Source organism: Pelodiscus sinensis, chromosome 16 (genome assembly GCF_052426305.1).
Source record: "Pelodiscus sinensis isolate ZL-2025 chromosome 16, ASM5242630v1, whole genome shotgun sequence".
Classification (NCBI taxonomy): domain Eukaryota; kingdom Metazoa; phylum Chordata; order Testudines; family Trionychidae; genus Pelodiscus; species Pelodiscus sinensis.
In genome coordinates, this window is record NC_143067.1 from 24,157,906 (window position 1) to 24,178,922 (window position 21,017).

Here is a 21,017-nt window from a genome sequence, read left to right on the forward strand (position 1 = left end):
AGATGTAAAGAGGAAATGTATAAAGGGAAACTAAGACAAAAGACTACAGAAAAATTTCCTTAACAATGTGCTTTTAATAAAATATTGCACCCGTAAGAGCTATAATAGAGGCTTTTGTTTGTACTTGGGTTTTCTGATCAATACAAAATTATTTTTTAAATTTCAAGAGATGCAATGATGACCAAAGATCTACTGTGAGTGGTCTTTAGGGTTCATGTTAGGAAATGCTTTTTTTCCCTAAGTTCTTTTTGTATCCTCCACTGAACTCTCCTGTTTGTAACTCCACAGTATTCCTTAGGAATTGCTAATACGTAATACATTCCTGTGCCTCTTATAGCAACAGCTTAGCAGGAATTTTTCCATCCAGCAATGAGGAAATGTCAGCATCACAAAGCTGTGCTGAATCAAGGCAATGGGCCTTTCTACCCAAATATCAACTGAAGCCCTCCAAGTGCAGACCTGAAATGAAACCACAGCAAGTATCTGAACTACATTCTCAAAGAAACAGAGTAACTTTGGCCTCAAGAAAGCACAAGGTTTATTTCCCATACTACAGGTCTGAATTTTGGAACACACTTTGTGAAATGGTGACATAACAGTTTTCATTCTAAAACCACTTATTTCATTCCACTCCTGTAGTAACTATCTTTGTAAGTCAAAGGCAGAGTCAATTTTAAAGTAAGATGCATATTGTATGTACACTGTTTTCTTCAATCCAGGTGTAATTTCTCCTTTTAAATAAGACTCAATTTATACACATACAATAAATAGTTTATTAAAGGAATGTATCTAAGTTTGAGTTTTTGTTTATTTGCTTCCGTCTTCTTTTCTCTCCTCACAATCCTCAGCTTAATTCTCAACACCTTACATATAGCTCATAAGTCACCCTTTGATCAGGTTGTTAGGTAACAGGTTATTTCATGCTGAGATGGGAGAGGGGTTGAAGATTAAGACTGGCATCTGTCTGGGAGTGTCTGGATCACCAAGTGCTTGTCTGTTTCCCTAACACAGCAGAAAAATGCATGTTACTTCTGTCCACCTCATTCTTTCTGCTCCTGCACCTACCTGTGCAAGCATGTTTGCTTAGCCAGATATTGTACTCCATTTATACAATATAAAGACGGGTCTGCTTTAACCCTCTTTCAGCTAGAACAGCATTAGATCCCAGTTACGCTGAACCTCATTATAATTACCCCATCTTCTTTTCTGGTCTTTCATATTTGGTAGTCGACATACTTTGGAATTTTACAAAAATGGAAAAAGTCTCTTTTTCAGGATGTAGAGCACAGTGGCCAAAAATAAGGCCAGAGCGAGAAAAATGAGTAGCTTATCTGTCAGTTCCCTGCGGTTATATTTTGTAATGAGCTTTCGTCCCAACTGTATTGTCCCCGACATGGACTTAAATTCGTCATTCGCATCCAGGATGGTTCGTGAAGAATTGGCTGCAATGAGAAAGTGTAAAGTTTCAGCTGCATTCCTTCCAAACATCTTACAAAGGAAACATGCAAAAAGGAAACTACAACTAGTGATACCCCTATGGGTTAGCTGACTAGTGGTAACATGAATGTAGTTCATGTTCCTGAAGAATCTTTCACCACAAAGGAGCCATAATATGCCTTGGTAAAGAACAGAAAGCAAAATAAATTAGAGGGCTCCGTGGTTTACAGATTTGGTAACAGGATATGGCACCATTCATTTTTAGACTAATGGATCATCTAATTTAGTTCAGGTCAATTGCCTTTTGACAAAACAAGTCATTGCTTGTTGAGGCCTATCTGAAACAATTTTGGTGAATTTGGCTTCATTCTTATTGGAGAGAAACTGTCATCACAAACGGCACTTTTACTGGCAACTTCAGTGTGGGACAGCACCTGAATATGGGCATGGAAACCAAATTGTTCCCTAAGCACTAGAAGTACCCCTCTGAGTATCTATTGAATACTCTGAGGACAGTATTCAATGGAACTCAGGGAGAGCAATGAATGATGGAGCAGTAAAGACCTCAACGGATCCTGTAAGGGTTCACTTCCAAACTTTCTAACATTTGGCTTTCTCTTTTTAAAGTGTATAATTTCTTTGCAAAAATTCTAATCTTGGGGGGGTCAGGGTATTAGCAGGACTCATTGAACAAAGAGTTTGAGTCTATGCCAAAATAATGGCACTGCACGTAGGGGCTTTTCAGTTTGTGCTTTTGCAAAACAGTTCTCTCTTCAAATTACTATATGATGAAAAACAAGCCAAGGTCTCCATTCTCTTGCATTACAAAATCCACATCCTGTAATTGGGAAAACGCAGTTGAATTTATACAGAACTAAATGAATAAATAAATGTCAAACTTCAAATGTGCTGTTCACTCATAAGAACAGCCAGACTGGGTCAGACTAAAGGTCCATCTAGCCCACTATCCTGTCTGCCGACAGTGGCCTATACCAGATGCCCCAGAGGGAGGGATCACAATAGGTAAGTCTCATGTGATCCCTCCCTTGTCACCCACCTCCAGAAAAACAGAGGCTAGGGATACCATTTCTACCTATCTTGGCTAATAGCCATTGATGGACCTAACCTCCATGAATCTATCTAGTTCTTTTTTGAACCCTGTTAAAGTTCTAGCCTTCACCGCATTCTCTGGCAAGGAGTTCCACAGGTTGACTGTGTGCTAAGTGAAGAAAAACTTCCTTTTGTGTGTTTTAAACCTGCTGCCTATTAATTTCATGTTGACCCCTAGTTCTTTTATTGTGGAAATAAGTAAATAACTTTTCCTTATTCACTTTATCCATACCAGTCATGATTTTATAGACCTCTATCATATCCCCCCCCAGTCTCCTCTTTTCTAAGCTGCAAAGTCCAAGTCTTTTTAATTTCTCTTCATATAGTACCTGTTCCAAACCCCTAATAATTTTTGTTGCCCTTTTCTGAACCTTTTCCAATGCCAATATATCTTTTTTGAGATGAGGCAATCATATCTGTATGCAGTATTCAAGATGTGGGCATACCATGGTTTTATATAGAGGCAATAAGATATGCTCTGTCTTATTCTCTATCCCTTTTTTAATGACTCCTAACATTCTATTTGTTTTTTTTTTACTACCGCTACACACTAAGGCTGTGTCCAGACTCCATGCCTCCGTCGACGGAGGCATGTAGATTAGCCAGCTCGGAAGAGGGAAATGAAGCCGCGATTAAAATAATCGCGGCTTCATTTAAATTTAAATGGCTGCCCCGATCTGCCGATCAGCTGTTTGTCGGCAGATCGGGAGAGTCTGGACGTGATGCCCCGACAAAGAAGCCTTTCTTCATCGACACAGGTAAGCCTCGTGAAACCAGGTTTACCTGTGTCGATGAAGAAAGGCTTCTTTGTCGGGGCATCGCGTCCAGACTCTCCCGATCTGCCGACAAACAGCTGATCGGCAGATCGGGGCAGCTATTTAAATTTAAATGAAGCCGCGATTATTTTAATCGCGGCTTCATTTCCCTCTTCCGAGCTGGCTAATCTACATGCCTCCGTCGACGGAGGCATGGAGTCTGGACACAGCCTAAGTGGATGTTTTCAGAGAACTAGCCACAATGACTCCAAGATCTTTCTCTTGAGTAGTTGTAGCTAAATTATCCCCATCATATTGTATATATAGTTGAGATTATTTTTTCCAATGTGCATTACTTTACATTTATCAACATTAAATGTCATTTGCCATTTTGATGCCCAATCACTTAGTTTGGTGAGATCTTTTTGAAACTCTTCACAGTTTGCTTTGGTCTTAACTACCTTGAGCAGAACTACCACTCATAGGATCATGTGGTATCTTATGAAAGAAATATTATAATCATTTATCATATCATAAATTCTGATGTCCTATCCTTACAAAAAGGTCCTTAAGCCAAATGTTTTTGTTTCCCATGGTTAGTGACAAAGAATGGCTTCCCTGCTTTACAATCAAATACTGGAAAAAGTACTGTTATTTTTTATAAGTTAGAATACTAACTACAGAATCAAAATCCACAGCTGGTTTTCTTAAAGCAGATGATCTTTGATAGCTCTTCCCCGACAGATTGTAAGCAGTAGTCAGCCAGAAAATGGGTGACAGAGTGATTGTCAAAACTGTCTTATTTGAAAGGAAAAGAAACATACTTTTTCTGCACGCAGGAACTGTGCACAGCTGCTATCCCCAAATGGGGTAGATAGTGAAGAGGAGAAAGTTGCATTATATAACTATTCTTTAAACCCCCACTCTCTTTTTTTCTGAGCACAGCAAATATGAGACCCAGCTGGCATACATCCAACTCCTAAACAGTTCATGAATCGCCAATTTTGACAGCCCACTTGATTTATTGTTTTAGGGTCTAAAGGAAAGAGCTGGTCAAATCCTGGTTTCTTAAATGTATTACTGACACAGCATGTGACTTTGGGTACAAATCACTTGATCTCCTCCTGCCTTAGCTTTTACCCAGCCCTCCAGCTGGGTTGACTATCTTTCGGTATCCATGTTAAACTTTCTTCTGTGTGTGACTATGTGTCTCTATTTATACAGCCAGACCTACACACTGTATTTTCATATTTCTTTGATACTGTACCATGTATTCTAGGAAAATATTATACAATAATGGCAATCTGTCCCTGACAAACACTTGCCAGACATGTTGCTTTCCCATCAAATTTGCTGTGGAATGCCAGTGATATCCTATCATAGAAAAGGTTTTACCCAAAACCAAAAGTTTCTAATCAGCTTCTTACTCTTTCTTGTCATTCTTAGACTATATTACAAAACTTGCCACCAGTCAGGAGTGATGGTCTCTGTAATTTTTTACATCTATGTCAAGAATTAATTTTGTCATGTTTGCTAATATGAGTCACACACCATCTCCATATTGGTGCACATTAGAGATGTAAAAGGTTGACTCACCCTTAACATGCAAGGCTTACTGGTTCTGGTTAACCAATAAGGGCTGGAACAGCTTCCAGCCGGCCTTCAGCCCCTGTCCATGGTGGCCCAGCCTGGCACCGCCCCCCTCCCCCCCCGCCAGAAGTTACACACTGTGGTTCTACTTGAGTGGGGCCAGCAGGGGCTGCCAGTCCCTCCCAGGAAGCGGTTGCAGAGCCTACAGCGAAGCCATCCCAGGAGTGGGGAGGCCCTGCTCCCAGGGGGCTTCGCTGTGGGCTCTGCAGTATAAAGCTAAGCTTCATACTGCAGAGCCCACAGAGCATGTATCCACTAAGATTTTAGCTGTTACATAGTTACCTTTTCAAATGACTTTACATCCCTAGTGCACATGACAAAATACATTCTGCACATGGATGATCTGTGATGAGGGTGGAGCTGAGAGGTCAGAATGTAAGAGAGCTCTGGCTAGGGTGCAGGCTCTGAGATCAGGCTGGGGATGAGGTATTTGAGGTGCAGGAGGGAGTTCTAGGAGACAGCCAAGGAATTTGGAGTGCAGGAGCCTGGGGTGAAGGTGCATGGTCTGGGCTGGAGACAGAGTACAGGAGGGGGCTCAGGGTTAAGGAGCGCGGTCTGGGGAGGAGTGACTGGAGTGTGGGTCTTTACCTGGGCTTACCATTTGATGTGTGGTGGGGAACAGGTAGCTCTGTGTGACCCACACTCATTTGCAGGCCCTGCCCCCGCAGCTCCCAATGGCTGGGAACCACAGCCAATGGGAACTGTGGGATGGGAACCTCCAGGTGAGAATAGCATTGGGACAGAGTTCCCGATGATTGAGGTGATGCAACTCCAGCTGGCAGGGAAGGAAAGGCAGCTAGAGCTTTGGCTGCAGCCACTAAACCCCTTTCTTAAACTGGCCTCGCTGCTCAGGCCACAGAGCACATCTTTCCTTTGGCCCTAACAAGGAACTGACATGGACAGGGGAGAAGAATGCTCCTCCAACCCCAGCAGAGAGCTGCAACGTCCAGGAGAGAGGCACACTCCTCCAGCCCCAGCAGAGAGCTGCTCTGGTCTAAGGATGTTAAGGAGCGGTTATTTGGCTAATCGCATAGTCAATACAATTTGTATCGACTACACGATTAGTCAATAGGAGGAGATAATACAATAGGAGGAGCTAAAATGCAATACAATTTGTATTGACTACACAATTAGTCAATAGGAGGAGCTGTTCTGCAGAACTGCAGCGGGGGTAGCTCCTGGAGCCAGTGGGAGCCAAGAGTGAGCAGTCCCGGCTTGTGCCGGCTCCAGCCGCTGTGGTTCTGCATTTTCAATGTATTAAGAGCTGGGCGACTCTTACTACATTTAAAATGCAAACCACAGTGGCTCCAGACCAGCATGAGCCAGGACTGCTTGGTCCTAGCTCGCACCGGCTCCAGCAGTCCCTGTCCATGGCAGCCTACTGCTCCCCCCCACTGCCTCTAACAGAAGCAGTGGGGAGGGGAGACAGGTTGCACCAGCTCCTGTTTCCCCCCCTACCCCCTTTGTTGCCACTCATACAGAGGCAGCAAGGAGGGGGGAAGAGAGTAGAGTACTCTACTCGACTGCCCAAGAAGCTTAGCCTTATCGGGTAGTCGAGTACTCGACTACTTGCTTACATCTCTACTCTGGTCCCAGCAGGGAGTTGCAGCAGCCACAGAGAGGCCCTTCTCCAGCTGCAGCAGCCCCACAGGTGGCAGCCCTACACTGGGCTTATTAGGGAGCTGCACAGCCATGCAGCTTAGAGGGAACTCTGGTCAGGAAGATGGTTTGAAACACAACTCCAAGCCACAGCCTCTGTTTTGTGTGAAAATGTTAGTTCTGGTGACAGGCACTGATGGAGTCCTGAATCAGAAGTCCTCTATGTATCTGCAAAATAAGTTCATCATGGACAGCAGCAATGCGAGTTTCCACTGCACCCTGTCTATTTGCCTCACTAAAATCTTGGAAGAATCACCTGTTAGAATTAGGAATGTGAAGGTTTAACTGGTAAGCACTACCATTAACGGTGTCCAGTGTCCCAGCTAGGGATGTTAAATAGTAAGCTAATCGAGTAATCAATGGAATTTTCATTGACTACTGAATTAGTTGATAAGTGGGTTCACTGTGACTCTGCTTTTTAAATGTAGTAAGAGCCAGTCCCCCCACTCACCTCCCTTTTAATCAGTTAAACGATCAGACAATATGTTTAACCTGTTAGCCAGTTAAGCAGGATTTTACATCCCTAGTTGGAATAGAGTATCATTCTGCTCTAAAAATGAAGAGTCTGTATTTACTATCTCCAGACGTTAAAGACTAGAGTAGTTACCCTATACATAAGAACAGATATACTGAGTCAGACTAATGGTCTATCTACCCTAATCTCCTGTCTTCCAACAGTGGCCAATATCAGGTGCTTCTGGCAATCAGAGGCTAGGGACACCCAGAGCATAGTGTTGCATCCCTGACCACCTTGGAAAATAGTCATGGATAGACCTATCTGGCATAAACTTATCTAATTATTTTTTAAACTCGGTTATAGTTTTGGCCTTCACAATATCCCCTGGCAGTGAGTTCCACAAATCGACTGTGTTGTTTGAAGAAGTACCTCCTTCTGTTTGTTTTAAACCTGCTGCCATCAAATCCTTATAATGCATAAACAAAGATTTGGGTTGCATCTATACCCAGAGTTTGCATGGTCTCCTCACTCTGCTTGACCTGCTGAGACATCATCCTGCTAATGCCCATCAGGCTCTCTGTAATTTTACTCGCATTCTCTGCCAGACTTTCCTTTGTGGTTTTTCTAAAAGAAGAAAGGAAAAATAAAATAGCAAGGAATAAAATCACATCTCTGGGGTGTTCAATGCTTCCTGCTCCTGAATGTAACGGGGCATTTAAAGCTGGAATTTGGTACCAACCGTAGCTGCCTTCAGATGTACAAAGCACAGAAACATATTGTTCTAGCATGCTCATTCAAATGAAGTAGTAGATTTGTGTGTGCACCCAAAATCTAGGGAGATTAAAAAGTGGTTAATCTTAGCGGTTACATGCTAAGGCGGTGCCTGGCTGTCAGTCCCACTCTCAGGGAACTGGCTGCACTGTGGACTCTGCAGTATAAGCTTTATACTGCAGAGACCACAGTGCGGGATGGAAAGCAGCTCCCATCTGCTGTCCCGCTCCCGGGGAGTCGGCTGCTGCCCCACCCACAGAGCCAGCAGCATGAGGCAGCAGCCAGCTCCCCGGGAGCGGGGACAAAAGCTGGTGTGTAACCGTTATGCTAACCGATAACTCATGCTTCTCTGTTAACCGTTTAAACAGTTACACTATTACATCCCTAACAAAATCCTCATCAAATCTCTAAGTAACTGAATTTTAGAGCAGCAACCCCTTACACAGCTACTATGCAGTGGCTGAGAGAAGGGGTCTATGTGTCAGCAGACACTGATCCACAACTACACAATTTCATGACACAATACAGGCAGTCCCCGGGTTACGTACAAGATAGGGACTGTAGGTTTGTTCTTAAGTTGAATCTGTATGTAAGTCGGAACTGGCGTCCAGATTCAGCCGCTGCTGAAACTGATCAGTTTCAACAGCGGCTGAATCTGGACGCCAGTTCTGACTTACATACAGATTCAACTTAAGAACCCCAGGCATCCTCAAGTCAGCTGCTGCTGAAACTGATCAGCGGCTGATTCCAGGAAGCCCGGGGCAGGAGCTTCCTGTAGTCAGCCACTGGTCAGTTTCAGCAGCGGCTGACTTGGGGACGCCTGGGGCAGAGCAGCTGGGGTGCTGCTGGGTTGGTCCAGTAGCGCCGCCGCTCCTCGGCGCTACTGGACCAACCCAGCAGCACCCAAGCTGCTCTGCCCCAGGTGTCCTGATTCAGCCGCTGCTGAAACTGACCAGCAGAATCAGGACGCCTGGGGCAGAACAGCTGGGGTGCTGCCCGCTTGGTCCAGTAACGCCCAGAGTGGCGCTACGGGACCAACTGGCAGTGCCCCAGCTGCTGTACCACAGGTGTCTGGAGCAAAGCCGTGGAGCACGGGGGCAGCGGGACAGCCCAGACGCGCCGTGGCTGTCCTGCTGCCCTCGGGCTCCGTGGCTTTGCTCTGTTTTGCTCCCTGTCCCCCTGGTCTGCAGACCAGGGGGACGGGGAGCAAAGTGGCGGAACACGCGGGCAGCGGACAGCCCAGACACGTCTGGGCTGTCCGCTGCCTGCGTGCTCTGCGGCTTTGCTCTGCTTTGCCCCCCCCCTCCCCCTGGTCTGCAGACCAGGGGGATGGGGGGGGCAAAGCAGAGCCAAGCCGCGGAGCGCCCGGCCAGCTGACAGCCCAGACGCGTCTGGGCTGTCAGCTGATCGCGCGCTCCGCGGCTTGGCTCTGCTTTGCCCCCCCCCCACCCCCTGGTCTGCAGACCAGGGGAAGGGGGGGGGGGGGGCAAAGCAGAGACAAACAGAGCCAAGCCGGAGTGCGCGATCAGCTGACAGCCCAGACGCATCTGGGCTGTCAGCTGGCCGGGCGCTCCGTGGCTTGGCTCTGTTTGGCTCTGTTTTGCCCCCCCCTCCCCCTGGTCTGCAGACGGGGGGGGGGGGGGGGCAAAGCAGAGCCAAGCCACGGAGCGCACGATCAGCTGACAGCCCAGACGCTTCTGGGCTGTCAGCTGATCGCGCGCTCCGGCTTGGCTCTGCTTTGCCCCCCCCCCCCCGGTCTGCAGACCAGGGGGAGGGGGGGGGGGCAAAACAGAGCCAAACAGAGCCAAGCCGCGGAGCGCGCGATCAGCTGACAGCCCAGAAGCGTCTGGGCTGTCAGCTGGCCGGGCGCTCCGCGGCTTGGCTCTGCTTTGCCCCCCCCCCCCCGGTCTGCAGACCAGGGGGAGGGGGAGGGCAAAGCAGAGCCAAGCCTCGGAGCGCGTGGGCAGCGGACAGCCCTGTCCGCTGCCCACGTGTTCCGCCGCTTTGCTTCCTCTCCCTGGTCTGCTGGAGACCAGGGAGAGGAACCCCGTTCGTAACTGCGGATCCGACGTAAGTCGGATCCGCGTAACTCGGGGACTGCCTGTATGGAGAAACTGATGTAAGCCACTGCTTTATTACCATTTATATCCAGTTTGATGTTCCTTGATTAAATAAGACAAGTATTTAATTCATAAACTATATAAAACAATTCATTTTGGTGTGAAATATGGATCACAGACAGATTTATAACTTGTACTTTATGATATACTTGATATGAACCTCACAAACTTTGGAACAGTCTAACATGCTCCTCCTTCCTAACAAGTTAAACATAGGAGAATGTAGTTTAACTGAATATTACAAATCAACCACACCTTTATCTATGAAAAAGGTAAGGTGTTAATAAAAGACCTACTTTCTAAATGGAAACATGTAATTTACAGTACACGTGTATGTGCACACACACATTGTGTTACTAGTTATTTTTAGAACAACTGGATACACAGCATCTATTGTTTAAATTCTCTAATTACAAAGGAAAGATATAGTACCTTTGTCGTAATGGGTCTCCTCCTTGCAGCAGTTCATCTTTCTCAGAGTTGTCTATAGCCATTTTGCAAGCTAGATTTGCCTTTCTCCAAGCTGTCTGATTGCTGAAATCATAAGTGCACAATGGTTTAGAACAGTGTTTCTTATAGTTTTTAAGACAGAGAAACACTAAACAATAATTTTTTTTATGGGAAACATCAAGGATTTTTTTTGTTGAGGAAAAAAAAAAGCCCCCAGGTAAAAGCTGTTGAGAAAAAAAAAGGTTTGTCCCTTTAAGGGTGGCCATTTTGATCTGTTTTCTCCACAGCACACCTCCGACTGCCTCCAACACACTTCAAGAAACGCTTTTTTAGAATGATAGTGACTGCTTGAAAAGCTAGAACATTTTTTATGTGACAGCCCAGATAGTCACACGTTAGTTGGGCACAAATAAATACTGCACCTCAACAAAATCCCATATACTTATCCGTAACAATCAACATATAGGATATATTTTGTAAATTATTTTTACATACTTCTACATCATGCTAGGTGTAGAAATAACCCATTCCCTCATCCATTTCTCCTCTTCTGTATAGGGATGTGAATGGTTAACTGGTAAGCCCCACTCTTCACGGGTGAGACTTACCAGTTACACTTAACTGGTGGGGGCTGGAGCACGTGTGGGGCAATCCCCGTCCATTGTGGTGGCGGCTGCTCCAGACCAGCTGCACCCCATCCCACCTGCCACGTTTAATTGGCTAATCAGTTAAACAATGTTTAACTAGTTTACTAATTAAATGGGATTTTAAATCCCTACCTCAGAGAGGACAGCGAGGAAGAATATCATGCAAGTTGTTGAAAATCTAGTTATATTCCATTCTTGCTAAGTTATCTGTAAGCTGCGTGGCAGGACGGCCACACAGCTGCTACTTGAGCCCTGCCCAGAGATTTAGGGCTACTGCACAGGGAGTTTCCTGGCTGGGGAGGGGCATTCCCTCAGCAGCAGAAGCTCCCTGCTCCAGACTACGAGCAGAGCATGCTGGTGGGGAAGGGGACATAAGAAGGAGCGAGCGAGGGAGTAAATACGTGGCTGGGATGGGAGGGGACAAATAGGGAGGGGAGTTTGGAGCATGCAGTAAGTATTGGAGAGGAGAGGTTTGATTACATAGATCTGATTACAACCCCTGGGTTTGCCTACAGCTTCCTGTGAGGAAACCCAGCACGCTCCTCTAGCTTCCTGGATCTGGGAAAGAGGGAGCAAACTGCATAGAGTACGTGAGGGAAATGGGGGTGGCACTGGAGTTTATGCAGTGAGGTGGGGACAGAGGGGAGTTTTGCTTGGAATGTCTTAACTTGTTTCCATCTGGACTGCAGGCAGTAAGGCTGTGTTTAGACTACATCCCTCTTTCGACAGAGGGATGTAAATTAGACACATCGAAATTGCAAATGAAGTGGGGATTTAAATATCCAGTGCTTCATTTGTAATAATTGCGTAATGGTGCTCTTTCGAAAAAGCGCCATTTCAAAAGTAAAACTGCAGTCTAGATGCAGTTCTTTTGAAAATGGCAGGCTTTTTCGAAAGATCCTGTAAACCTCAAAAAATGAGGTTTTCGAAAGAACTGCATTTAGACTGTGGTTTTACTTTCAAAATGGCGCTTTTTTGAAAGAGCGCCATTACGCAATTGTGCAAATGAAACATGTGATATTTAAATCCCCACTTCATTTGCAATTTCGACATGTCTAATTTACATCCCTCTGTTGAAAGATGGATGTAGTCTAGACACAGCCAAAGAGTCAAACCCTGTCTGCCTCAGTACAGCAGCCCTAGGTGGGCTGCAGACATAGGACTCTCTCCTGGGCAGGGCTTGGGGGGAGCAGATTGCATGGGAATAGGTGGGGGAAATAAGGAGATGGATGCAGTGAGATGGGGTCAGAGGGGAGTTTTTTGGGAGTGACTTAATTTGCTCCTGTCTGGACTGCAGGCAGCAAACTGGACTGCAGACTGTGTCTGTCTCAGCACAGCAGCCCTAGTTGGGCTGCAGACATAGGACTCTCTCATGGACTAGAGCAGGCTGTATGGGGTGGTGCCAAAAATTCAAGTGGGTTAAAAGCTTTTAGACTGCTTTTGAATACTGGAACAAAAGGCCTAGCTCACGACATTTGCATGAGTACATTTCAAACAAAGTTTACATGGGTGTTACTAGCTTAAGGTAAGAAAGGAAAGGAAAGGATTATTTTAACTGAATTTTTTTTAGTGTTGTAGATATCGCAAACTCTGATCTTAATGATTTTTTTTAAATTCTGTGTCACTAGTTAATACATGGTAAATTGTTAAAACTACAAGAACTTTACTATGCATCCTGTTTAATTTGTTTGGCCTTTCAATTGGGAAGTGTTCTGGGGGCTTCTATGCTTTGAGTTAATGACACACATAAGGTGCAAGTTTCAAACCAGGACAATAATATATGTACTCCAAGGGTAGTGTTAGATTTCTTTATTAGATTTCATATTAAACAAACATCTTAAGCATTGCTCCTTGTTAATTATTCCTTGTTTTAATATGTCTTCCATACCTATGGACTGTTTAAAATATATATTTCTACCTAGGTTCTTTGTATGGGACACATTGCACATCCACACCACCTCAATATTGGTGGTGCACATAAGAAATTTCAACCCACCCAAAGGAAAATTCAGCCTACCCAAGGGTGGGAAATGTTAGAGGGAACACAGCATTCCTGTACTGAATTTCATCAGGAATAACTATTCAAAAACCATTCAATTTGACAGAAAGGTAATATCCATAAAACACAATTGAGAGATTAGAACAGTGGTCTTCAACCTTTTTAAGCCCAAGACCACTTTTTGAATTTAAGTGCAATCCAAGATCTACCTCAAATATAAATTACACTTGCCCCTTCTCCGAGGTCCCACCCCTGCTACCTCCATCCTCCCTCTCTCACCCAGTCTCACTCACTTTCATCTGGCTGGGGCAGAGAGTTGGGGTGCAGGTTCTGGTTTTGGATTAAGGGGTCTGGAGTGTGAGAGGGGCTCTGAGTTGCTCTTGGGGCAGGCAGTTGGGATGCAGGAGCGCTCGGGTCTAGGGCACGGACTTGGGGTCCAGGAGAGATATCATGACTGGGGTAGAGTTTCGGGATATGGGCTCCAGCTGGGCATTGCTTACCTCAGGTGGCTCCTGGTTGGTGGTACAGTGGGGTTAAGGCAGGCTCACCCCTGCCCTGGCCCTGCACCACTCCCAAAAGCAGCCAGCAAACTCCATCCCAAGTCCTGCTGTGTCCCTCTCTGCTTTGTGGAGAAAGGATACAGAGTGGGAGAGGGCATCTTGATATCAGCGCCCCTCCTCTCCCTGCCCAGAAAGCAGGAGGCTCCCCAGGGGAGGGGCAGCTCCAAGGAAAGGGCAGGAGTTGAGCAGCAATGGGGGAAGGGGCAGCTGAAGTGCTGGCACTTGACAGGCTCTTGGCCAAACCAGTCAAGATCACCTGTCAGAGGCTCCAAGATCTACCAGTAGATCCTGATCTCCTGGTTGGTGACCACTGAACTAGAACAAGGGACAGTGCTTTAGGAGATCCGAGTTTTAGTACTGACTCTATCATTCATTTATTCTGTGACCTTTTGCAAGTCACTTCACCTGCGAGAATCCATCTGTAAAATGAGGGCAATGATGCTCAACCACTTTTGTAAAAAGTGTGTATGATTAACTGAAGAGTCTGTACATACTGACATCATCTTTACCTACCTGAGCATTTGTTTTTTATGGTTCTCTACTTCTTGGAGTAAAGCTTGTTTCTCTGATTCTTTATCTTGTTCCTTGGCCATCTGCTCAAGCTCCTTTGATATAAAAGCAGATATACTAAAATCGAAGCATAAGGTGTGATACAATTTACAATTACAGGTTGGACTGCCTTGTTCTGGAACTGTCAGGAACCAAGGAGTTTTGTGGAGCAAGGGAGGTCAAGGCTCCCCTCCTAGCCATAAGCCCCTCTCCTGGGTGCCAGCCCTGGCCACTGGGCTCTGCTCCCAGCCCTATCCAGGACTGAACTCCCCGCCGCCAGCCCCACACTCCCAGCCATGCTGGCACCGTTGCCATCAGCTTACGCCAGGGCTGAGCTCCCCACTGCCGGCCTGGGCGGTGCGCCCAGCCTCTGGCTCTGCTGTCATTGGCCAGAGCTCCACTTCTGACCCTGGCTGCCCCCACTCCCAGCCGAGCTCTCTGGTCCAGCAATATCCATAATTCTGCCTGACCACATTTGTTGCTGGACTAGAGAATACCAGATTTTAGAGTTTCAGCCTGTATTATGTTTTTCTCAACTAGAGAGGGTAGCTAATTCAGTAAATTAGCAGCTAATTTGATATTGCTGATACCCTTGGTTTGAATCTAGGTAGTTTAGAATGACTCTGAAAGGCCCCCAAAGGACCCCCAAAGAGTGTATTCATTTACATGGATAACCGATAAGCATGAGCATATTGGTTACCCAAACAATTACACACCAGCTCCCAGTGTGACTCCCAGAGAGTCGATTGCTGCCCCATGCTGCTGCCTCTGATACAGAGGCAGCAGCAGAGGTTGGCAGGTGGAAGTTGGTACACACAGGGAACCAGCTTAAAAGCCAGCTCCCAACACACACTGGCTCCAGGGAGGCTGACTGCCATCCCGTGCTGCTGCCTCTAAATCAGTACAAGTAGCGAGCCGGCTTAAAATCTGGGTCCCAGCGCACACCAGCTCACGTTGCTGCCTCTGTATCAAAGGTGGCAACCACTTTCCTGGGAGCAGGCCAGCAGGTGGGAGCCAGTACATGCCAGGAACTGACTCTGTATGAGAGTATGCAGTGCAGGGTGGTAGCCTGTTCCCCAGGAGTGGGGCTGGCAGCAGGAAGCACACTGGCTGCCGGCCCCATTCCCAGGGAGCCAGCATATAACTCCTAAAAGTTTTAGAGGCTACACAGTTACAATAACAACTGTTTTTTAACATCCCTAGTCCCCAGTAACCAGACAACAATCAACCCTCTCTCATACGCCAAAGAATAGAGAGCAGTGAGAATCAACAAATTAGACTCAAAGGTCAACTTATTGCTGCTTTTCAGCAGACTATTGGCAACAATGGAAGTGATAAGAATCATGTCAGTTTCCTTCTGCTGATTTTAGAGAAAGCTACAAGTGTCAGTCCATTTAAAAGGTTACCGTTGTACATTTCATTTCTGCAGAACTTGTCAGCTTAGATGCCATCAATTATCAGAGAAAGTATATTTGCAAGACACATACTTGTGGAATGAGACTACTATTTTTAATTATCTTACACAATACATAAGCAATTCGAAATACTCAATATTATAGCTAATAAATGTCTCCAAGACATTAGTACTGTAGTGTCACCCTGGTATAACCTTAATTCTACCTAACACACGGGAATGCAGACTTCCATGTCTCTGGAAAACCCAATTAAATCCTATTACAAGCACCATTAATAGTCTTGCTTTTGCCAATCAGCAGCTCATTTTTATAGTGAGACACATGTTGTACCTCACCTGTATTCTGAGACGTAAATATTGAAACTTTTCTTTTACTTTGGCATTCAGTTCTGTAAGCACATTTAAGGGTCCTTGACAATCCCTGATATCCTAAAAGAAATAACATACACCACAAGCATGCTTGAGTAAGAGCTGTAGATTGGTAATGCAATTGAATATGTTTATTATTTATTTAATTAGTTTTTGAGAAGGCGCAGGGTATTTCTGCTGAATGAGATACAGGAAGAAACAGGACTTTTTCACTTGTGAGGAATTTGAATGTTTGCAGTGTGATTAAAGATTAACATGGGGTCTCACGTTCAGATTTTATATAAACATGGTGGCTGTCTCTAGACTGGCAAGTTTTTCCGCAAAAGCAACTGCTTTTCTGGAAAAACTTGCCAGCTGTCTACATTGGCCGCTTGAATTTCCGCAAGAACACTGACGATCTCATGTAAGAAATCAGTGCTTCTTGCGGAAATACTATGCTGCTCCCGTTCAGGCAAAAGTCCTTTTGCGCAAAAGGGCCAGTGTAGACAGCTGAGATTTGTTTTCCGCAAAAAAGCCCCGATCGCGAAAATGGCGATCGGGGCTTTTTTGCGCAAAAGCGCATCTAGATTGGCACGGACACTTTTCCGCAAAAAGTGCTTTTGCGGAAAAGCTTCCGTGCCAATCTAGACGCTCTTTTCCGCAAATGCTTTTGACAGAAAACTTTTCCGTTAAAAGCATTTGCGGAAAATCATGCCAGTCTAGACGTAGCCTATCAGTATTATGTTATAAAAGTGGAAAAAACCATAACACAGAGCCCATTACACTAGGCAGACTTCATTGCATTGTGACTCCCTTTTGACAACAAAAATTATTACATGTGGCTGGGAGGGCAAAGCGGATGAAAAATGAGCCCACCCAACTTCTGCCACCCTGGATGGGAGGAGAAGGCTAAAAAAGACCCAGGACTTCAGTCCTAGGCAAGGGGCCTGTAACCTAAGCCTCACCATAAAGGGCTGAAGCTGTTGGGCTTTGGATTAGGCCCCAGGCTGTAGAACTTGGGTTTTGGCCCAAAGCCCCACCACACCTAACATCCACCCTGGCAACCCCATTACAATGACGTCACAAAACATTTTGAAAAAACCGCTGCACTGCACAGAAACTCAGCCAGTGGCGTTGTACTGCTGTATTAGCCTTTTAGTGGGGCAGGGCTGGTCAAGTTTGTGAAAATTAGTTAGCCAAGCACCAGAGAATTAAACTCAGATTTTTACTGCCCTTCCACGTAAGCACCTGCCCGCTCCTAACTGCCGACTCTGCAGCGCCGGGAAGGGACGTGGCCGGGGCGGAGAGGTGCACAGAGACACGGGTCCCCGAGCGGGCCCCAGGTGTGGGGGAGAAGAGTCTGGACTGGGAAGAGGCGCAAACACCGCCCCGAGTGAGCCCAGCTGCCCACGAGCGATCCCCGCCTACCGGAAAGGGGGCAGAAGGCCGGGCGGGGGGAAAAGCCTCTAGAAATGACCCCCGAGCGGAGCAGGCGGGCAGGGCCCGGGTGACCCACACACGGGAGGGGGAGAGGCCGCTACCCCTCCTCAGGGAGGTGCCGCGGGGGCGCCGGAAAGGGGCCCGGCGCGTGCGGACAACGCTACCTGCACCGCCGCTTTAATCTCCAAGTCAAATTTGACAATTTCCTGGTTACAGACCCGGACGGGCACGTCCCCGACCGCCGCCATCTTGCGAACTACGGGAAGCGAGAGGGACCAAAATCAATACACCATCTCCCCCCCCCCCCCGCTCCCGCCGAAGGCGGCAGTCGCGCCACCTAGTGGCCGCGTCCTGTAGGCACAGGGAATGGGAATACTGGGCCTCCCTCCCTGGTTCGAGGGATGCACTTGCCTAGGGCCACACACTGCCCCAGCGAGCAGGCCTGGGCCGGGCTGCCTGTGTACTATACTGAGTAGCAGTGTTTGCAACCCAGCTCCAAATAAACTCAGGGGCTGGTGCCACTTTCCAAAATCGTGATATTACCACTTGCAGGCCTATCCTGAGTGTAACCCTCCCTCCCCAGCTGCAGGGGTTGCCTTCAAAACAGGCAAATGTGTAAAGAATCTATAAGAAATGTAGGTTCTGATTCTGTTCGGCGTCAGGCTTTTCTCCACAGCCCCGAGCATTTAAACCATATTTGTTTTTAACAGTCACTGGAGATATTTAAGAGCAGGTTGGATAGACATCAATCAGGGATGAGCTAAAGGGGAGGGGAGGAAGGGGCTTTTTTGTGTTGGGCCGCACGTAACTGAGAAGCAAAAATAAAAAAACAAACCCTCACTGACATGGCCCCTGGCTGAGAAAGACACCCTGTCTATGGCCTGCAGTCCCCTGTCCAGGGGCTCAAGGAGGAGCACAAGGAGAGGGGGTGCTGACCTGGAGCAGAAGGCAGCTGCCTGGGACCAGCTGCAACACCAGCATGAGGCCATGTGCTCCTCCCTCACCACAGTGATGGAGCACATGGCCTCATGCATAGAGCAGGCCACCAGCCATCTTGCTGCCCCGTCCACCCAGGAGCCACGAGTGCCCCAGAACACATGGTGGTGGGACCTCTCAGGCAGCGGAAGCCTCCCGACCACCTGGGGGAAGGTACCAGTCCCATCCCTGAGGCCCCTTTTGCTTCTCCCCTGTTCAGGAGTGGCCCGAGGCCGGCTGCAGCAGCTGGCACCCCAGCGGGCAGCGCAACTGGCGCCTCCCCCCCCCGCACGGCCGTCAATGGCTGTGACGTCATCATTGGGTGCCCGGGCCAGCGGCGCTCTAGGCAACTGCCTAGTTCGCCTAGGCTCACGGGCCACCTCTGCCCGTTTCAGATTCTTTCCCTAGTACCTCCCCTGTTGTATATTCCCCCCTGCCCTCCCCGAACAGTCCTGTTTCACAAAAGAAGGCTTTTTTATTTGCTCTGCAAGGGAGGGGGAGGAAGGTGGGAAAGGAGGGCAGGGGAAGGGAGGAGTGGGGAAGGAAAGGCACACAGAGGTAATGCAAGGGCACCTTCTGGAGAGGCACAGGGGAAAATCTCACAGCTGGCCTTGTACAAAACTCTCCTGATGAGCACAGCCCCTTGACGTGCTCTCTGTATGGTGCTGGTGTCTAGCTGCTTGTATGCCCCAGCCAGACATTCAGCCTCTGCCCCCCCCCACCCTGGCAATAAGTCTCCCCCCTGCTCTCACACAGGTGGCGGAGCACACAGCAGGCCAGCAGCACGAAGGGGATGTTGTCCTTGCTGAGGCCCAGATGGGTGAGGTGACTCCTGAACTTCCCCTTTAACTGGCCAAATGCACATTCCAGCTCCATGCCACACCTGCTCAGCCTGGTGTTGAAGTGCATCTTGGTGTGGGAGTATCCAGGCTGCTCATCTAAAGTTTCATGGAGCAAAGGGTAGGCTGCGTCGCCCAGGATGCAAATGGACATGTCTCTCATGGTGTGGTCAGGGAAAAAAGTGCCAGCGTGCATCTTTTGGAATAGGCAGAAGCTCCAGAAGATGCAGGCATCATGCACCTTTCTCGACCAGCCAACGACCTCAGTGAATAATACTTTATGATCCACGAGGGCCTTCAGCACCATGGTTGATGTAGTCTGAGGCCTGGTGGTCAGGGGCCAGGATGGGGCTGAGAGTGCTGTCTATGGCCCCCTGCAGTTGGGGAAGCCCATGGCGGCAAAGTTGTCCACAATGCTGTCCACATTCCCCAGAGTAACGAGCCTCTGTAGCAGCATGTGGTTGACAGCCCGGGCTACCTGCAGGAGCAGGGTCCTGACTGTAGATTTCACCATGCCAAACTGGTTCCCAGTGTAGCAGCAGCTGTCCGGCGTGGCGATCTGTCACAGGGTGATGTCAATACACTTCTACACAGGGATGGCAGGTCTCAGTTGGGTGTTCTGTCACTTGAGGGAAGGGGCGAGCCACTCGCAGAGCTCCAGGAAGGTGGTCTTCTACATGCTTAAGTTCTGGAGCCACTGCTGGTTGTCTGATAGCTACAGGACAATGCAGTCTCACCAGTCCAAACTGGTCTCCCGCCACCAGAAGTGGCGCTCCACGATGTCCAGGGGATTGAGGGGCATGCACAGCAGCAGGAGCACCAGGACCTGGGTTATCAAGGACTGTGGTCCAGCTGGTCATTGTCCTGCTGGAGCAGCATGCGGTCAGTTTGTAAGTACCATGCCATGAGGTGCAGCATGAGGCTCGTGAGCCTGGCACTGCTTTGCAGCCACTCCGGCTCCATGCTGTGAGTGCTGTGGCATCCGCAAGGGCAACCAGAGCACACTGCATCCATTTTGTGTGCCACGAGGGGGAAGGCAGTGGAGGAGTGGTGTGTGAGATGCGGCCATAGAGAGGAGCCCCTCAAAACATGCATTGCAGCTTGCTGGACCAAGCAGCCCCTGGAAGTGTCTGCGCTCCTGGTGCCCTCCCCAGAGTGCTTCCAAGGACTCCAAGTCCAAGGCAGGCGCCAATCAGTGTGGACACACTATTTTGAAATAATTCTGACTGATTTCAATGCTCCCCCATAGTGGGAACATGCTATTTCAGTTTTGTTAACTAAATTAGAAATAATTCCCAATTTATTTCCAGGCATGGCCCCACCCACCCTCCACCCCCAGAATGCCTGCGGTAGGTGTTCTGGGGACAGAGTGTTGCTGCTCCAGGGCTGGGGATGCCAGGCCAGGCCCCATGGCGTGCCCTCCTCTCTCTCCCAGTATTCCACAGCTGGGCAAGCCAGGTGGTGCAGCACACCCTACCTACCTCTTCCCTTCCCCGGTGCTCAAGAGGTTGGGCTGGGGCAGGCCATGCAGTGCAGTGCGGTGTACCTTCCACCAGGGCTGGGGAGGCTGTGGCAAGCGTGTGCCCCCTCACCGGCTGTTAATGGTAATTTCAAAATAATTTCCTAGTGTAGATATGTCTTTACTGAAAGTATCAATTCAGAGAGAATTGCTTAGAGACAAGGCTACTTACGGCCCAAGACGGGGCTTCCACAATAAGGCACACTAAACCAGGCGCCAAGAGCACTTCAGTTTACCACACTGGCTAACAAGAAGTCATACAAACAATTCCCTCACACACTCCATTTCTCTTGTGCTTGTGCCACCTCCGGTAACACC

General features: G+C 47.9%; 1 protein-coding gene across 2 annotated transcripts; it reads right to left on the bottom strand.

Moving 5' to 3' along the window:
• Positions 1-749: 749 nt before the first annotated feature.
• BNIP1 (BCL2 interacting protein 1) lies at positions 750-17,676 on the bottom strand. 2 transcript variants are annotated; one of them, XM_006138137.5, is made up of 6 exons: positions 17,531-17,676; positions 15,915-16,007; positions 14,129-14,220; positions 10,392-10,493; positions 7,574-7,692; positions 750-1,442 (listed from the first exon to the last, which is right to left on the bottom strand). In XM_006138137.5, the coding sequence occupies exons 1-6, from the start codon at positions 17,612-17,614 to the stop codon at positions 1,246-1,248; spliced, it is 687 nt and encodes a 228-aa protein (XP_006138199.1). In that variant the 5' UTR covers positions 17,615-17,676; the 3' UTR covers positions 750-1,245. The 2 variants fall into 2 exon arrangements, with proteins under 2 accessions (XP_006138199.1, XP_075756381.1); XM_075900266.2 differs by lacking the exon at positions 15,915-16,007 and having other exon boundaries at positions 17,531-17,637.
• Positions 17,677-21,017: the final 3,341 nt, after the last annotated feature.

Coding starts and splice junctions, on each gene's coding strand:
- BNIP1 (XM_006138137.5), bottom strand. CDS start 17,614: ATGGCGGCGGTCGGGGACGTGCCCGTCCGGGTCTGTAACCAGGAAATT. Junction 10,494..14,128: donor CATAAAAAACAAATGCTCAG/GTAGGTAAAGAT, acceptor TTATGATTTCAG/CAATCAGACAGCTTGGAGAA. Junction 1,443..7,573: donor GGAGACCATGCAAACTCTGG/GTATAGATGCAA, acceptor TTCTCATTGCAG/CCAATTCTTCACGAACCATC.